The sequence below is a fragment of the Schistocerca gregaria genome, chromosome 1, assembly GCF_023897955.1.
Source record: "Schistocerca gregaria isolate iqSchGreg1 chromosome 1, iqSchGreg1.2, whole genome shotgun sequence".
Taxonomy (NCBI): domain Eukaryota; kingdom Metazoa; phylum Arthropoda; class Insecta; order Orthoptera; family Acrididae; genus Schistocerca; species Schistocerca gregaria.
Window position 1 is genome coordinate 1,075,657,483 of NC_064920.1, and position 14,391 is coordinate 1,075,671,873.

The window sequence follows — 14,391 nt, forward strand, 5'->3', positions numbered from 1 at the left end:
ACTCACTTCCAAGGCTCCATGTGATGCTGCAGTCAAAAGAGCCGTATTTCCATGTTTATCATGGATTTCAATTGGAACATGGAGATCATTCAGAAGATATCTGACAACTTCCACTTTATTACAGCCAGCTGCATGTAACAGCAGTGGCTCATTATTATAGCCCTTTGCATTTGGATTGCCACCTTTTGATATGAGTTCTTTCAGTGCCTGTGCATAAAAAATAAAACAAGTAAAAAATTCATTACATGAATGGTATGTAAATGTTAGTCAGAAATTTCTTTGCAAAAATATACAACAGAACTGAGTTAACATGGATAGAATTACATAAAACCGATTTTTTTTATAATTTAAATGGATTTATTGAAGGGTGTTTCAATAACTGATTTGCGTCTCTGCAAGCAGAACATTGTGCATGGTGGAGGCTGCCTTGAACCACTACTAGTCATTCTCATTTCTGTTCCACTTGCAATGGAGTGAGGGAAAAATGACCATCCATACACCTCTGTAGGAGCCCTAATTTCTCTTATCTTGTCTTCATGGTCCTTACACAAAACGTATGTTGGTGGCAACAGAATCATTCTGCAGTTAGCAGCAAATGCCAGTTCTACAATCTTTCTCAATAGTATACTGTGAAAAGAAACATGTCTCCCCTCCAAGGATTCCCATTTGAGTTTACAAAGCTTCTACATAATACTTACATGTTGACTGAACCTTTCACTAACAAGTCTAGCAGCAGTTTCTGAACTGCTTTGCAGTCTTTCTTTAATACAACTGAACGGGAATCCCAAACACTCAAGTGGTACTCAGAAATGGGTCACTCTAGCATTCTATACCGTCTTCCTTATGGGTGAGTTATACTTTCCTAGGATCATCCCAAAAAACTGTAATCCACCATTCACCTTCTCTACTACTGACCTTTCATACTTATTCTATTTCAGTAGCCAATAGCAAAATTGTAACCTTCCACCATGCGAGTATTTCCATCCACATGGAGCCAGCTAGAACCAGTTCTGTCAATTCCAGCCAGCAAATGATGTTTCCTCACCATTTGGACATCACAGCTGTACTCCATTGATCAGTGCTCTTAGCCTTAGTGTTCTGTGCTATGGAAAAGTCATGATGCTCACGAGATAGAACTCTGATTATGTACTTTGTTTTCAAGAGAGACTTTTCAATGGTCAAGAGAATATAATCTATGCTCTCCAGAATCTATCTTCATTTCATTGAAGAACAACTACTTGTGACAAACTTTTCCTCCACTTTACTAAGAAGAATTTCTGGAAAGCATTTATTTTCTTTTGTTTTACTGCATTAGAAACAGCAGACTGTTTGTGTTTGAAGTTTACTTGTTCGAATAAACAAAGTTTAATTACATCCACTTGTGATCTTTTGGAAGTATTCTGAGTGAAGAATACTTCACTAGGAATATGGAATCTGCCTGCTACCCTCCCTCCATTGTTCACAGGCTATCGTGTGAGTATATGGCAAGGACAGTTTCAAATGATCAGTGTTTTCTAAATCCATGCTGATTTATGGACAGAAGCTTTTCTATATCAAGGTAGTTTATTATACCTGAACTCAGAATGTCCTCAAGAATTCTGCAGAAAACTGAAGTTAGAATATTGGTCTGCATTTTTGAGGGTCTGCTTCATTCACATCAGCAGAAGCTTTTTCCATTCACTTGGGACATTGTGCTGGTCATGAGATTCATGATAGATGCAATATTGAAGAATACTCTCTGTAAAAGCAAACTGAGACTCCATTCACATTTCATGATTTTCTTGTTTTCAACTCTTTCAGTTGCTTCTTAATTCCAGAGATGCCAGTTTCTATGTATCTCATATGGGAGGCTGTGTGAATCAAATGGTGGTGATCCTGTAGCCTACTATCCTCCTGGATGAATGATTTCTTTTCTTTTTCTTTTTATACATGAAATTTAAACATCAGCTGCCCGTTTGCTGCCTTCTATTGCCATACCAGACTGGTCGATTGCCTTCAGTCTGCTTAGTGTTTTTAAGTAGGGCAGAATTTTCTTAGATTCTCAGTAAGATCTTTTGCTAAGCTATGGTGGTGGAAGTAGATGTATGCTTCAGACATTGATCTTTTTATAGATGCATAAAGTTCTACTAATTTTTGCCTGTCAACACTTCCATGTTCTTTTTTGAACCAAAAGTGCAACACTCTCTGCTTCCTCAGAATTTTCTGAAATTGGTTATTAAACCACAGTGGGTCTTTTCCAATGTTAATCCATTTATGCAGCACATACTTTTCAGAGTGTGATTTACAATCAGTATAAATCCTGACCATAAATCCTTTGCTTCCAATATACTGGAACTATTTCTGAGCTACTTGCTTCAGGTTTCATCCAGCTTTCTATTCCGAATTAATTTATGTGTGACAGCTTTGATAGAAATATGGCTTCTGAAATAGAAATACTTCAGCTATTTACTGTTAAAAGTTTGACATTCAAAGTGTCTTACTTCACACATAATCTGATTTCACTATGTGCACATCGAATGGCAAGTCTTCATCAAAGAACTTCAAACTATCACCTAGTCCAAAAAAATCCTAGTACAGTCCACAAGAATTCTGCTGCCTGAGTAGGTGCTTCCTCAGTGTAGTGTATCCCCAACCTATCAAGGTTAGTCCTACAATTTTCCACAGATGAGATCCTCACAAGTAGGTGCTTCCTCTGTGTAGTGTGCCCTTAACCTATCAAGGGGAGTCCCACAATTCTCCACCTCATAACACAAGTCCAGAAGTGTGCAGCCAAGCCCATTACAGAATAAAAGGAACTTCTAGATGAGACCCTCCAAATGGCTCCAAACCAAAGGACCTCAATCAGCTTTGGGTACAATATTACAAATTGTAAGCTCTGAGGGGTGCACACTACCTTACCCAATCATCATCATCATCATCATCATCGCACTGTGTAATGGCGCATGTTGTAAATAAACAAACAAAAGGGCCAAGATGAAATATGGCAATTAAATGAAGTATCATGTTCTGCAGACTCACCAAAAAACTTTCACAGTTTAGTATTGATTATTGTTCAATCCAAAAACAAACCTAGGTACAGAGGTACAGTAACCAAGATGAAACATTACTGTGCCAAATTATTACTGTTTATCCAGAGCTTGCAGTTGGCATTTCAGATGTCAATAAGATGAAACAACAACTATAGTCTGATTTCAATTATTTGATAGTTGATACTTCATCTGTTGGGGATGGTTTCCTCCAATCAGAGTGCTCAGCATCATGGCCATATTATTTGTTGCTACCGAACTGCCAAGACAATTGGTCAGTTAACTTCCAATTCCTTGTTCAACATTCTTTCGTGACATGTTTGGATCCTGAGTCACACACACACACACACACACACACACACACACACACACACACACACACACACACACACACACACACACACACTCTACACACACACAATAATGCTAATGTTTGCCACACAACACTAATCAAATATGCAAGATGTGATTCAGAGTCACATACACAGTTACAATCGCAGAAACCCGCTTACATAAGATAAGCTTTGCACAGCATGGTGTAAATGATAGCAAGAAATTACAATTTGCTTTTAGCACTGAAACTGAATTTTTTCCATTTTGTTTGCTTGTAGAGGTTAGCTTTAGTCACCATGATCAAAGCAATCAGGATTTTAGTTCTGCATCAGGTTGTTGAGCACTATTTTCTTGGAAGACATGAGTTTAAATTCAGGGCAATAAAATGTTTTGTCTGATGTATTTCAGTCACTGGACACTTAAAAGCAGCTGTCATCAGGGCATTTCACATTCCTAACATACGTCACAGCAGCCACTTCCAACACTGCTTCACCTTACACATTAAAAGCATTTGCAAAGTAGTCCACTGTGCTTCTGTGTCACCTATAACTGAGCAGTAGCCGGCAGATGATGTAGCAACACTGTAGTGGCAAGTGACAGATGTCAACTATCAAGGAATTTGGACTATAGATGAAATACTGTATCATGTAGTCTGTTTTTCACCAAAAATTACAATTGTCGTTTTGCAGTACGCCACGATGAAAGACTCTCAGTTGGTATGATGTCATTTGTTACAAACCACACCAGCAGCCTACGTTTAATTTTGACGTCACCTTGGCCTAATAGGTAAAAAGCTAATTGGATTTAGCTGCTTTGGGAGTCATTTCTAACCAGTATGTGCCTGCTCAAAAATGTTCAACAAATGATAAAAGAGCTTTTGCAATAACTAATGCCAAGATGTTTTACATTGTTTGACTGACATATTCTGATTAAACACCACTTTGAGGCAGACACTACTTTTGTCTCACACTTATAATTATGCTTAACCTCATCACATATCAGAATTCTTGGTATTGTGTTACATGCTGTAACATGGGCTGAAACACACAATCCTCATTGCAGTCCAATGGGTGACCAGCATGATTGACATGAAAGTGAAAATACGGCACACTGTGAACTTTTAAAACACTTGTCAGAAATATCATTAGTCACAAATCAGTAATGTTTTGCTGACGGTCAACCTACAGTGGTGGGGACTCATTCAGCCAGTATGGCACAATGTGTATCTCATGGTTCTGCACATACTCAATGGTTTCCAAACTCAAACACTCTTGAAACTTCAGCAGTACTTGGCAATTGATTGGGCCTACCATCAATTGGGAGAGGGTGAAGCCTGGTGCCAGTACATAGTCTACTCCTTGTGAATAGCACCAAAGTGGCTGCCAAGCTTACTGCCCCCATCTGATAGATGAATCACCATCAACAATGTCACATGCCCTCACTTCAGGAGGCACTGTAGCAAGGTTTGGTATTTAAACCAGGATGTTGACACAAATGCTGGTAATCACGAACCTTATGCCACCCCCTCTGCACCCCCTTATCACCAGGATTTGAAGCAGCTTACCCCAGGGTTGAGCACCATTGCACAAGCCTGCATTAGCGACTTTTGCCATGGAGGGAGGTTCATCGTGGCCCTGGTGTAAGACTAATGAACATAATTTGCACAATCAAAAATTGCAGAAAGGAACAATGTAATCTTGACAGTAGAGTGCAATGATACATTATTTTCTCAAAATCAAGCAGTAGAAACAGTGTCAAAGAACAGTGTCTTAAAGTATAAATGTAAAAATGATTTTATGTGGACCCATCAACTGTGATGTGTACATGAGTTCCAACAAGAAGCAGTCACTGAGTGATGGCATGCAAGCATGCCAAGAACAGAGATGGAGCAGCCACATCAAAGAGTAGTGGGTGGCAATGTGAACCCACACACCACTTCAGCAAAAGATGCATAGAAGTAGGACAGCATAAAAGAACCACACTGAATGTTGACTACAGTGACCTAATGGAGCAAGTTGAGAGCAATGGTGGCACTCATTTTGGCATCTATTGGTTAAAACTTGAACACACACAGCGACACCACCTGGCCACAGCCTGGTGAACAACAACAACCACAACTCCACTCAACACCCAACCATTGAACTGTGAGCAGCGTGCTGACCAACACACACAGCATCGGGTGTTGCACTGGACCCTACAACAGCCAGCTAGCAGCACACCAGGTGAGTTGTAAACAAAGACACACAACCACATTAAAGGTCAAATATTGCAACTTGTGCTACCATCAGTGGGTGAGTGAAGATGATCTGCTTTAATACAGAAAACTATGAACATCATTTTCAATATTTTTCAAAATTTTGCTCTGAATTATAGTACATTGATAAATGCATGTTTACAGCAATAGACAAATAGCTAGCAACTGCAGTTAATATGTGCTATAGCAATAAGTGTAAAGTTACAAGTTCATATGTTTTATTAAGTTATGCTGAGTATCTTATCTCAAGGTTTTATGCCACATTTTGATTGATGAAGTCAGTGTTTTATTTTGGTAGGCTTGTACTTCTTACTGTATTTAATGATGACTATTTTTTGTCAATTTGAGTTAATTGGAGTGAAACAGTTAATTATTATTTAACTTATTGCTAATTAAGAAGAGTTTGGGTTACCAAAGGTTCATTAATGGTAACTGTCAGTGGATTATAATTAATTACAATATCCTCTGAGCCAGAGCAAGAGGCTGAGGATGTAGTATCCAGTAAAATGCAAAGAGTGCAGGGAGGAGGAGATGATTCAGGGATTACCAAACAACCACAGATGGCACTTCCCTGGAGCACTCCTGATGATAACCCTTGTCTCTGATGAACACTCGTCATCGAGTGGGGTCCTGTTTCTTATGCGGTCTTCAAGTCACTGACAGATCTGTGATCTGTGAACTTATTCCATATGCTCATACCTTACTTAACAACCTACCTTTGGGCACTGTGCCAAACACTTTCCAGAAATAGAGAAATATGGATCCATCTGTCACCCTTCAACCATAGTTCACAGTATACCAGGTGAGAAAAGGGCAAGCTGAGTATCATACGAGCAATGTTTTCTAAATCTATGCCAATTGACGGACATAAGATTCTCAGTCTCAAGAATTTTTTTTTTATATTTAAACTGAGAATGTGATCAAGGATTCTGCAGAAAACCATTGTTAGAGATATTGGTCTGTATTTTGCGAACCTGTTTGTTTGCCCTTCTCATATACAGGAGTCACCTGCACTTTATTCCAGTCACTTGGGACTTTGTGCTTGGTGAGAGATGCTGATAAATGTAAGCTAAGTAAGTGGACAATGCTGCCAAGCTTTCTTTGAAAAACTGAAATGGGATCCTACCTGGACCTTGTGACTGATTTGTTTTCAACTCATTCAGTTGTTTCTCTGTGCTGGAAATGCTTATTACTATGTGATCCATATGGGAGTCTGTTCCATGGTCAAATGACGCTATCTTTATATGATTCCCTAAAACACCAATGAAACCAGCATGAGTTAAGCCAGATCTGAATGAGGAACATTTACAATCAATATTGAAGAGATTTATGATCCAAATTTCTCACGAAAACACAAGGACACCAGAAGAAAGAGAAGAGAGAGGTCATTAGAATATGAAGATAAGAGGCCATGAGGAAAGAAAGACATCATGGAGAAGATGTTAGGAGAAAGTGAAGAGAAGGGGGCACAGGAAAATAAAGAAACCAAGGACAACATAGAGCAAAAATTGTGAGAACAGGGAGATCTGAGGAGAGCGTTACAGGAATTAATGAAAAAGTAAAAAGGGGCTTAGATGAAAGAGATAGCAAAATGCATCCGACTAGAGATCAACTAAACAAAAATATGGGCAAGATGGGAGAAGAGGTATCCGGAAAGGTGGAGCAAGGTATTAAGGGAGTTAAAATTGAATTAGAGGGGAAGATCCAAGAAGTACACACACATCATGATCAAAGAAGTAAAACAGATGCTACAACAATGTCATGTGGTCATTGATGAGCTGGGAAACAGACAAAAAGGACCTGGCAATAAATTTAAAAAGGGGATAGAAGTGTAGAGGTAAGAAGTCAATTATAAAGTTGCAGATAATATTAGGCAGTTGCAGGATGGCATTCACCATCTGGAGGGTAAAACTGAAGAGATCAGTAAGAAGTTGGTGAGAGAAGGTACTATTACACAGGTAAACAGTGATAACAGGCATAACCAAACTAACTAAGGGCTGAAGTATAAATCAAAGGAGACATTGCACCCAAGGATATTTACTGAGTGATTAAGAAGGGTTTTCCCAATACATTTTAGAGTTGAAGATAAATTCAGTTTGCAAATAGGCGGAATTAAGGATAATGCTTTCACTTGAGGGGTTAAGAAGAAAGAAGAACTTAGTAATTACAACAAATTTGAGGGAGAATTCCTGAAAAGTACTGTCCTACAAGTCATCAATGGGCAATGTTTGAAGATTTACTACATTGCAAATCTCTTGAGGGAATTTGCTGACCATTTATGGGAGCTGAACAAGATGTTGGAGAAACCATTAAATGATGACATAATGATATCTGCAATAAGGAGCAGTTGAGCCAAAGGATATAAGAAAACCTGTCCGGGAGCCTGATTAAGAACCGAGATACATTAATGGACATATTGGAGCAGTTACAATCCATTCAATTACAGAAAAACAACCAAACAAACGGATAAAACCAATGACATAAATTTAACACCCCACTAAGTTACAGGGGAGGGGCAGTGGATATAGGAACAATGGTAATGGCTGTCAATTTCACAGTGATCACTGGAGACAAGATGATTCAAGAAATCATGGGAGGAGGGAAGACAGACAAATGGATCATGAGGTAAAAATTGAAGGTGTTTGGAGTACAGGAAACTAAACAGCACTCTAGACACAACCTGGTTGGGAATGCGACCTACTAGGACCAACATTAACATTATTAAACATGTCAATGGTGAGGATCTGACAGGAGATTTAATGGAGCAAAATGAGCAATCCAAAGAACCCATATTGCCTATGGCTGAAATCAAAATGTGTGGACTGAATATTGATACCCGAGTAGACACAAAATGTGAAGCATGTCCTCTAATCCAGAAGCAATATGAACAAATACTGAATGCAAATATCAGTTTATCAAGTTTTCCAGGAATGGTGAGAGAGTTGTGAAGATTGTAGGTGCCAAGTGCAAACCCATTAAAGAACAAGTGTTGGTTACCTTGAAAGTAGAGGGAGAAGAATATGAGGCAACCATTTTAGTAGTGCAAGATATGAACGTGTCAGTTGTTTTGGGTATAGACAGGTTGAATGAAGTGGAAGCATTCCTAAGTTTTGATGAGGGCACTGTTGAAGTAAAAGGGAGAAAAAGAGAAAAGGTGAAGATGGCTTTTATAGAAGAAGTTGAAGCAGAAGAAGAGTAAGGATTTAAGTGGGTGAGCTTATGTTCTGAAAAAAAAAGTCCTATAGTAGAACAAGATGAAGAGCTGGAGGAAGAAGGTGTACTGATTTCTATGAGGGGACGGTGCAAAAAGATCTACATAGGAAAGATGTGATAGGCAAGAAAGTGGAAAGGGTGACATACTTGGATGAAGTGGTTTGGAGGAAATTAGCTACAATATTACACAAGCATTGTAATGTTTTCTCTCAGAAGCCAGACATCACGAGAGGACTGAAGATAAAGGACCATGAGCCATTCAATATTAAACAATATTCTACTCTCCAGGAAAAATGGGAAGCAGTTGAAGAAGAAATACACTGGATGATGAACCTTGGGTTTATAAAAAGATCCAACAGACAGTATAACAGGCCCCCTTTCGTCTTTCCCTCTCCTCCCCTCTTTCCTGATGAAGCAACCGTTGGTTGCGAAAGCTTGAATTTTGTGTGTATGTTTGTGTTTGTTTGTGTGTCTATCAACATGCCAGCGCTTTCGTTTGGTAAGTCACATCATCTTTGTTTTTAGATATATTGAAATTATTAAGGTGAAATAGATTTTGAAGTGATATCTAAGTGAATGGAGGATGATACTGAGTTTTAGAAAGCTATATGTAATGGAGATTTATGTGAGTTGAAGGGTATATTGAATATGAAATATTTAATATTTTAAGATATAATGAGTGAATAATGTCATTTATTTTCAAACAAGTTGTTGTATTTTATGTATATGTATTCTAAGTGATGCTGAGAAAAGTACAGTGGTAGTAAATAGAGGATCACTCATGAAAAGCAAAGGAATGAGAATCTAGTTAGGCAATTAGCTGTTGAGGTTGATAACTCACACTTTTGGATTGAGTTTCAAAATAATAGAATACTGGCATCATTTAATGAACAATGTGTAGTGATGTTTCAAAATTTTAACTATATGCCAACATTATAAAAAAAGTATGTACTGCCTTATTTGCAGTAGAATCACAACTGTTCAAAGAAAGAAACATAATCTATTACAGGATGAGTAATCATTTCTTCTAAAACATTTCTGACAGCAACATTTGTTGAAAATTTATTTCTGAAGGATGTAACAGAAATTAAAGCATTGTCAATTACTTGTATAATTTGCTGTATTAAAATTATGTTGTGCCAAATAGGTTTCATGTTAATACTTTGTTATGGATAAGAATAAAACAGCCATTAATATGTGGAATTTTATCTACACCTTTCATGTGTGATGCTGGTGGTGAGGTGAAATAGTGATAATAATAAGGATGGCAAAAGCTCTGTTGAAAGGACAGCCACTAAAGCAGCAACTGAAATAGGTTAAGTGAAATACTGGTGATTTTATGGATAGCAAAAGCCCTGCTGAAAAGATACCACACGAAGTGGATAGCTGAGATAGGTTAAACAGGAGATTTTGCACTGTGCTTTGTCAAAAGTAACAAGAGACAATTATGTGTTCAATGGCCCACCCAAACTGCTAAAAGAGGTAATTCTTTATCATTAACTGCAAAACAAACCTGTGTAGAATATTTATTACCACTTTTGTTGAGGGAGAATTTCTACGTAATTTTAATAGAAAGCAAATTGTGTACAACTTTTACTATTTTTCACTAAGATTTGTTAATTTTTTTATAATATGTTTGCAGAGGCAGCGTATTAATGTAATCAAAGGAATTTATTTAGGATGCTTTATAATGTCACTGTTTGTCCTTAAGTTTAATGTTCTCTACTCTTTCTGTAATCTATAACAACTTCTTCTATTTTATTGTTTGCCTACCGGTTCAAAGAAGTCTTTTAGGGGTTCACGACCACTTACTCAAAAATTAACACATTTTTACCCCACATAGGTCAATGATAGGCAAAATTGATTGTCAAGTGCTGCTAGTGTTGCATAGTGAAGTGTGAAGAGTTTTTGAGTTGGAGCAATTGAGACTGGGAACAGCCATGAAATATATGTTGTGTCATACTGGCTGAGTGAATCCTACTGCTTTGAATTGACCCTCAGCAAAACATTACCAATGCATGACAAATGATATTTCTGACAAGTGTTTTAAAAGTTATAGTGTGCTATATTTTCATGTCAATGTCAACCATGCTGGCCACCCATTGGATTGCAGTGAGGATAGTGTGTGTTAACCATTGTTACAGAATGTGACATAAGACCGAGAATTCGGACCTGTGATGAGATTTACCATAGAAGTGTGACATAAAAGTCATTGTGTTGAACACCATGAGCAGATGCATCCTCATTATAAATGGCTGCCAAATGAGCTAAATCTGGTTAGCATTTGTCTACTGGGACACAGTCACATCAAAATTAAAGTTAGGATGCTATTTTTGTTTGCAACAAACCATGTCATATTGACTGGGAGTGCTCCAGATGACACCCAGTGAGTGGGAAAAGCATTCTTCACCACTTCTGCCAACCACCCATATAAACTGAGGATGGCTCAGAACCCAAGCAACAGTTTCATTAGCATCAACGTATGTTACAACTTGAAGATGACTGCACCCCACTCCCTCACAGACACAGGCAGGGCTTGCTCCAGATCTTGGATGAGGTTCTCCAGCAGACATACTGAGAACACACTGAACTTCTATCTGGCACTGTAAACTGTTTTTCTAAGGGTCTCAATAAGGCTAGCCACAACTAACAAATCTCCCACCCCACCTGCTTCTGTGTGCCTGCTCTGACCCAATTGAAGATTATGCCACTTGTCCATTCACAAGATGAATGGGCATGACCAGCCAGCAAGTCTGCACAGTAAGTCTACGTCTCAAGTGACACTAGCATAACACAACCTGCTACTAGCACTGAGGTGGTACAGTTCCCTGTGTCAGGTATGTTGGGAGGTTCCTGGCCAGTAGAGCCCAAGGGCAAGACAGGCTGTACCCTAAGTATTCCGTGTGATGTGACAGTTTCTCTGCAAATGCTACACCCCAAGGCAGAAGCCTGTAGATAGCTGATTTTGTCCAACAGTGTCTTTGGCTGTTCATAAATGCAGTTAGCTCTTCTTGTGTCCACACAAAGCATGCACACTCCCTATCCATTCTATTACTAAATTCAAATGAAACCAACAGGTAAAAACATGCCGTGTTGTTATTCAGACAAGAATTTGCACTACCAAACTTGTTAAAACACAAATGCAAGCTGCAAGAAAACACTGACCCTGTCACTGACATGAGTTCACTCTTTGCTTGTAGACACAAATGATCTACTCACCTGATGGTTCACAAATGGAAGCTAGTGCCTGAGTAGTGTCTACAATTGACACTGATTGTTCAAAACAAACCTCCCTCATTAACATCCAACAGCTTTCACCACTACCTCCCAGACCAAGAATAACCCATAATCCCAAGAACTAGTCATAACTGTACAGTGTCCTTAACCTCTCATCTAAAGCACTCTTTCCTCCTGAATTATCTGCGTTATCTAGGGGCCTCACTTTCAGCCCTAAACCTACATTTCATCATGCCGCTTTAGTGAAGGACCTCCTTTCCTTCACCCGTAATATCTATCAGAAATATCACTTTGCAACCCAACCCCAAAACCTTTCCTACAGCAAACCTGACATTGAACCTGCCTTGAACAGTTCAGACCTTGATCCAAACTTGATCTACCATCACTAACTCAAAATCATCCCATACAAGCCTTCCAAGAATTCCTCACATCCAGCATTGCCTCACAATCCTTCCTCAAGATTCCATCCCTGTGATTCAAACCAACATTCTGTCTCTCCTCAAAACCTCAGGCCCCTCACAAAGATTAACACCTCAATCCATAGAACTTCTCACCCCACCCAAACCAAGCATGCCCATTTGTTACCTCCTTCCTAAGATCCACAAACCCAATCATCCTGGCCGTCCCATAGTTCCTGGCTTCAAAGCACCCACCAAATGTATATCTGCCTTAGTTGATCAACAGCTGCAACGCACAGTACAAAAACTCTGTTCCTACATCAAAGGTACCAACCATTTCCTAGATCATCTGAAATACATGCTCGTCCCACTCCCACCACACACCTTGCTTATCACCACTGATGCCACCTCTCTCTATACCAACATCCCCCATGTACGTGGTGTGTCTGCTGCTGAACATTTCCTCAGTCAGTGTCCACCTAATTCCAAACCTATGACATCCTTCCTACTCACCTTAATCAATGTTGTACTTACCAACAGCCACTTTACCTTTGAGGGGCAGGCATACAAACTGATCAGGGGTATGGCCTTGGGAACCAGGATGGCTCCTTCCTATGCCAAATTTTTAATGGGTCACTTGGAAGGGACTTTCCTGGGATCCATAAGTCTTCAGACCCTGGTTTAGATACACTGATGACATCTTTACCATATGGACTCGTGGTGAGGCTGACCTGCTAAAATTCCTGGAATCTCTGAATATCTTCTCCCGATTAAATTTCACACAGTCCTATTCCAAATCCCAAACCACTTTCTTTGATGTTGATCTCATCCTCAGCAAAGACCACCAACACACTTCCGTCCACATTAAACCTACCAACAAACTACAGTACTTACATTTTGACTGTTGCCATCCTTTCCATGTCAAACTTTCCCTCCCATACAGCCTTGGCATCCAACGCAAATATATTTGTTCCAATGCAGACTCTTTACAGCAATACACCACAGCCTTCACTGCATGTAATTACTGCACCAGCCTAGTTAAAAAGCAGGTTTCCCAGGCCATGACATCCAATCCTGGTACTGCTGATCCCTCCACATGACAGCTTCAGAGCATAACATTGGTGACTCAGTATGATCCTGATATGGAATATGTTAATCAGCTACATCGACAGGGCCATGACTTCCTAAAATCATGCCCTGAAATGACATCAATTCTGTCTGAAATTTTGCCCACCCCACCTAGAATAGCTTTCCGCTGCCCTCTGAATCTCTAAAATATTCCTGTAAGACCCTATGCTCCTTCTGCACCCATCTCCCTACCCTATGGCTCCTACCCCTGTGACTGTCCCTGCTGCAAGACTTGACCTTTGCACCCTCCTACCATCCCCTATAATAGCACTGTAACTGGCAAAACATATACTATCAAAGGGAGAGCCACGAGCAAAATGACATATCATATACCAGTTATTATATAAACACTGTTTAGCCTTCTTCATTGGCATGACTACCACCAAATTATCAATTAGGATGAATAGTCACAGGCAGAGGGTATATACTGGCAACTTGCAATATCCTGTTGCAGAGCATGCTCTACAACATAAAATTCGTGACCTCCGCACATGCACCATCTGGATTCTTCCCCAGATACCAGTTTCTCAGAACTCCACAGGTAGGAACTTGCACTACAACATGTCCTTGGTTTTTGCCACCCACCTGGGCTTAGTTTATGTTAATTTCTACTGTCTCAGCTTCTCTTCACTGTAGCTACTCTTTGCTTCACTTCATTCTTGTTTTCTACACCTTTCATTGTCTTTCCCGTCTATTTTTCAACACCCTCTCCCACCTCTGTTACGTACAATGCACTCAGCTTCACACTATTATTAACTTGTGCGTAATGTTTTAGTAGTAATCTCTGTCTAGCATATTAGCC

General features: G+C 39.4%; 1 protein-coding gene across 1 annotated transcript in view; it reads right to left on the minus strand.

Annotated features, from left to right (window-relative positions):
• The window catches only part of LOC126281675 (serine/threonine-protein phosphatase 6 regulatory ankyrin repeat subunit A-like), a 362,879-nt gene that overhangs the window by 261,733 nt on the left and 86,755 nt on the right, over positions 1-14,391 (minus strand). Inside the window, exon 3 of the mRNA XM_049980838.1 lies at positions 7-207. Within this exon, the coding sequence (XP_049836795.1) occupies positions 7-207 (201 nt within the window). The remainder of the gene's footprint in view (positions 1-6; positions 208-14,391) is intronic.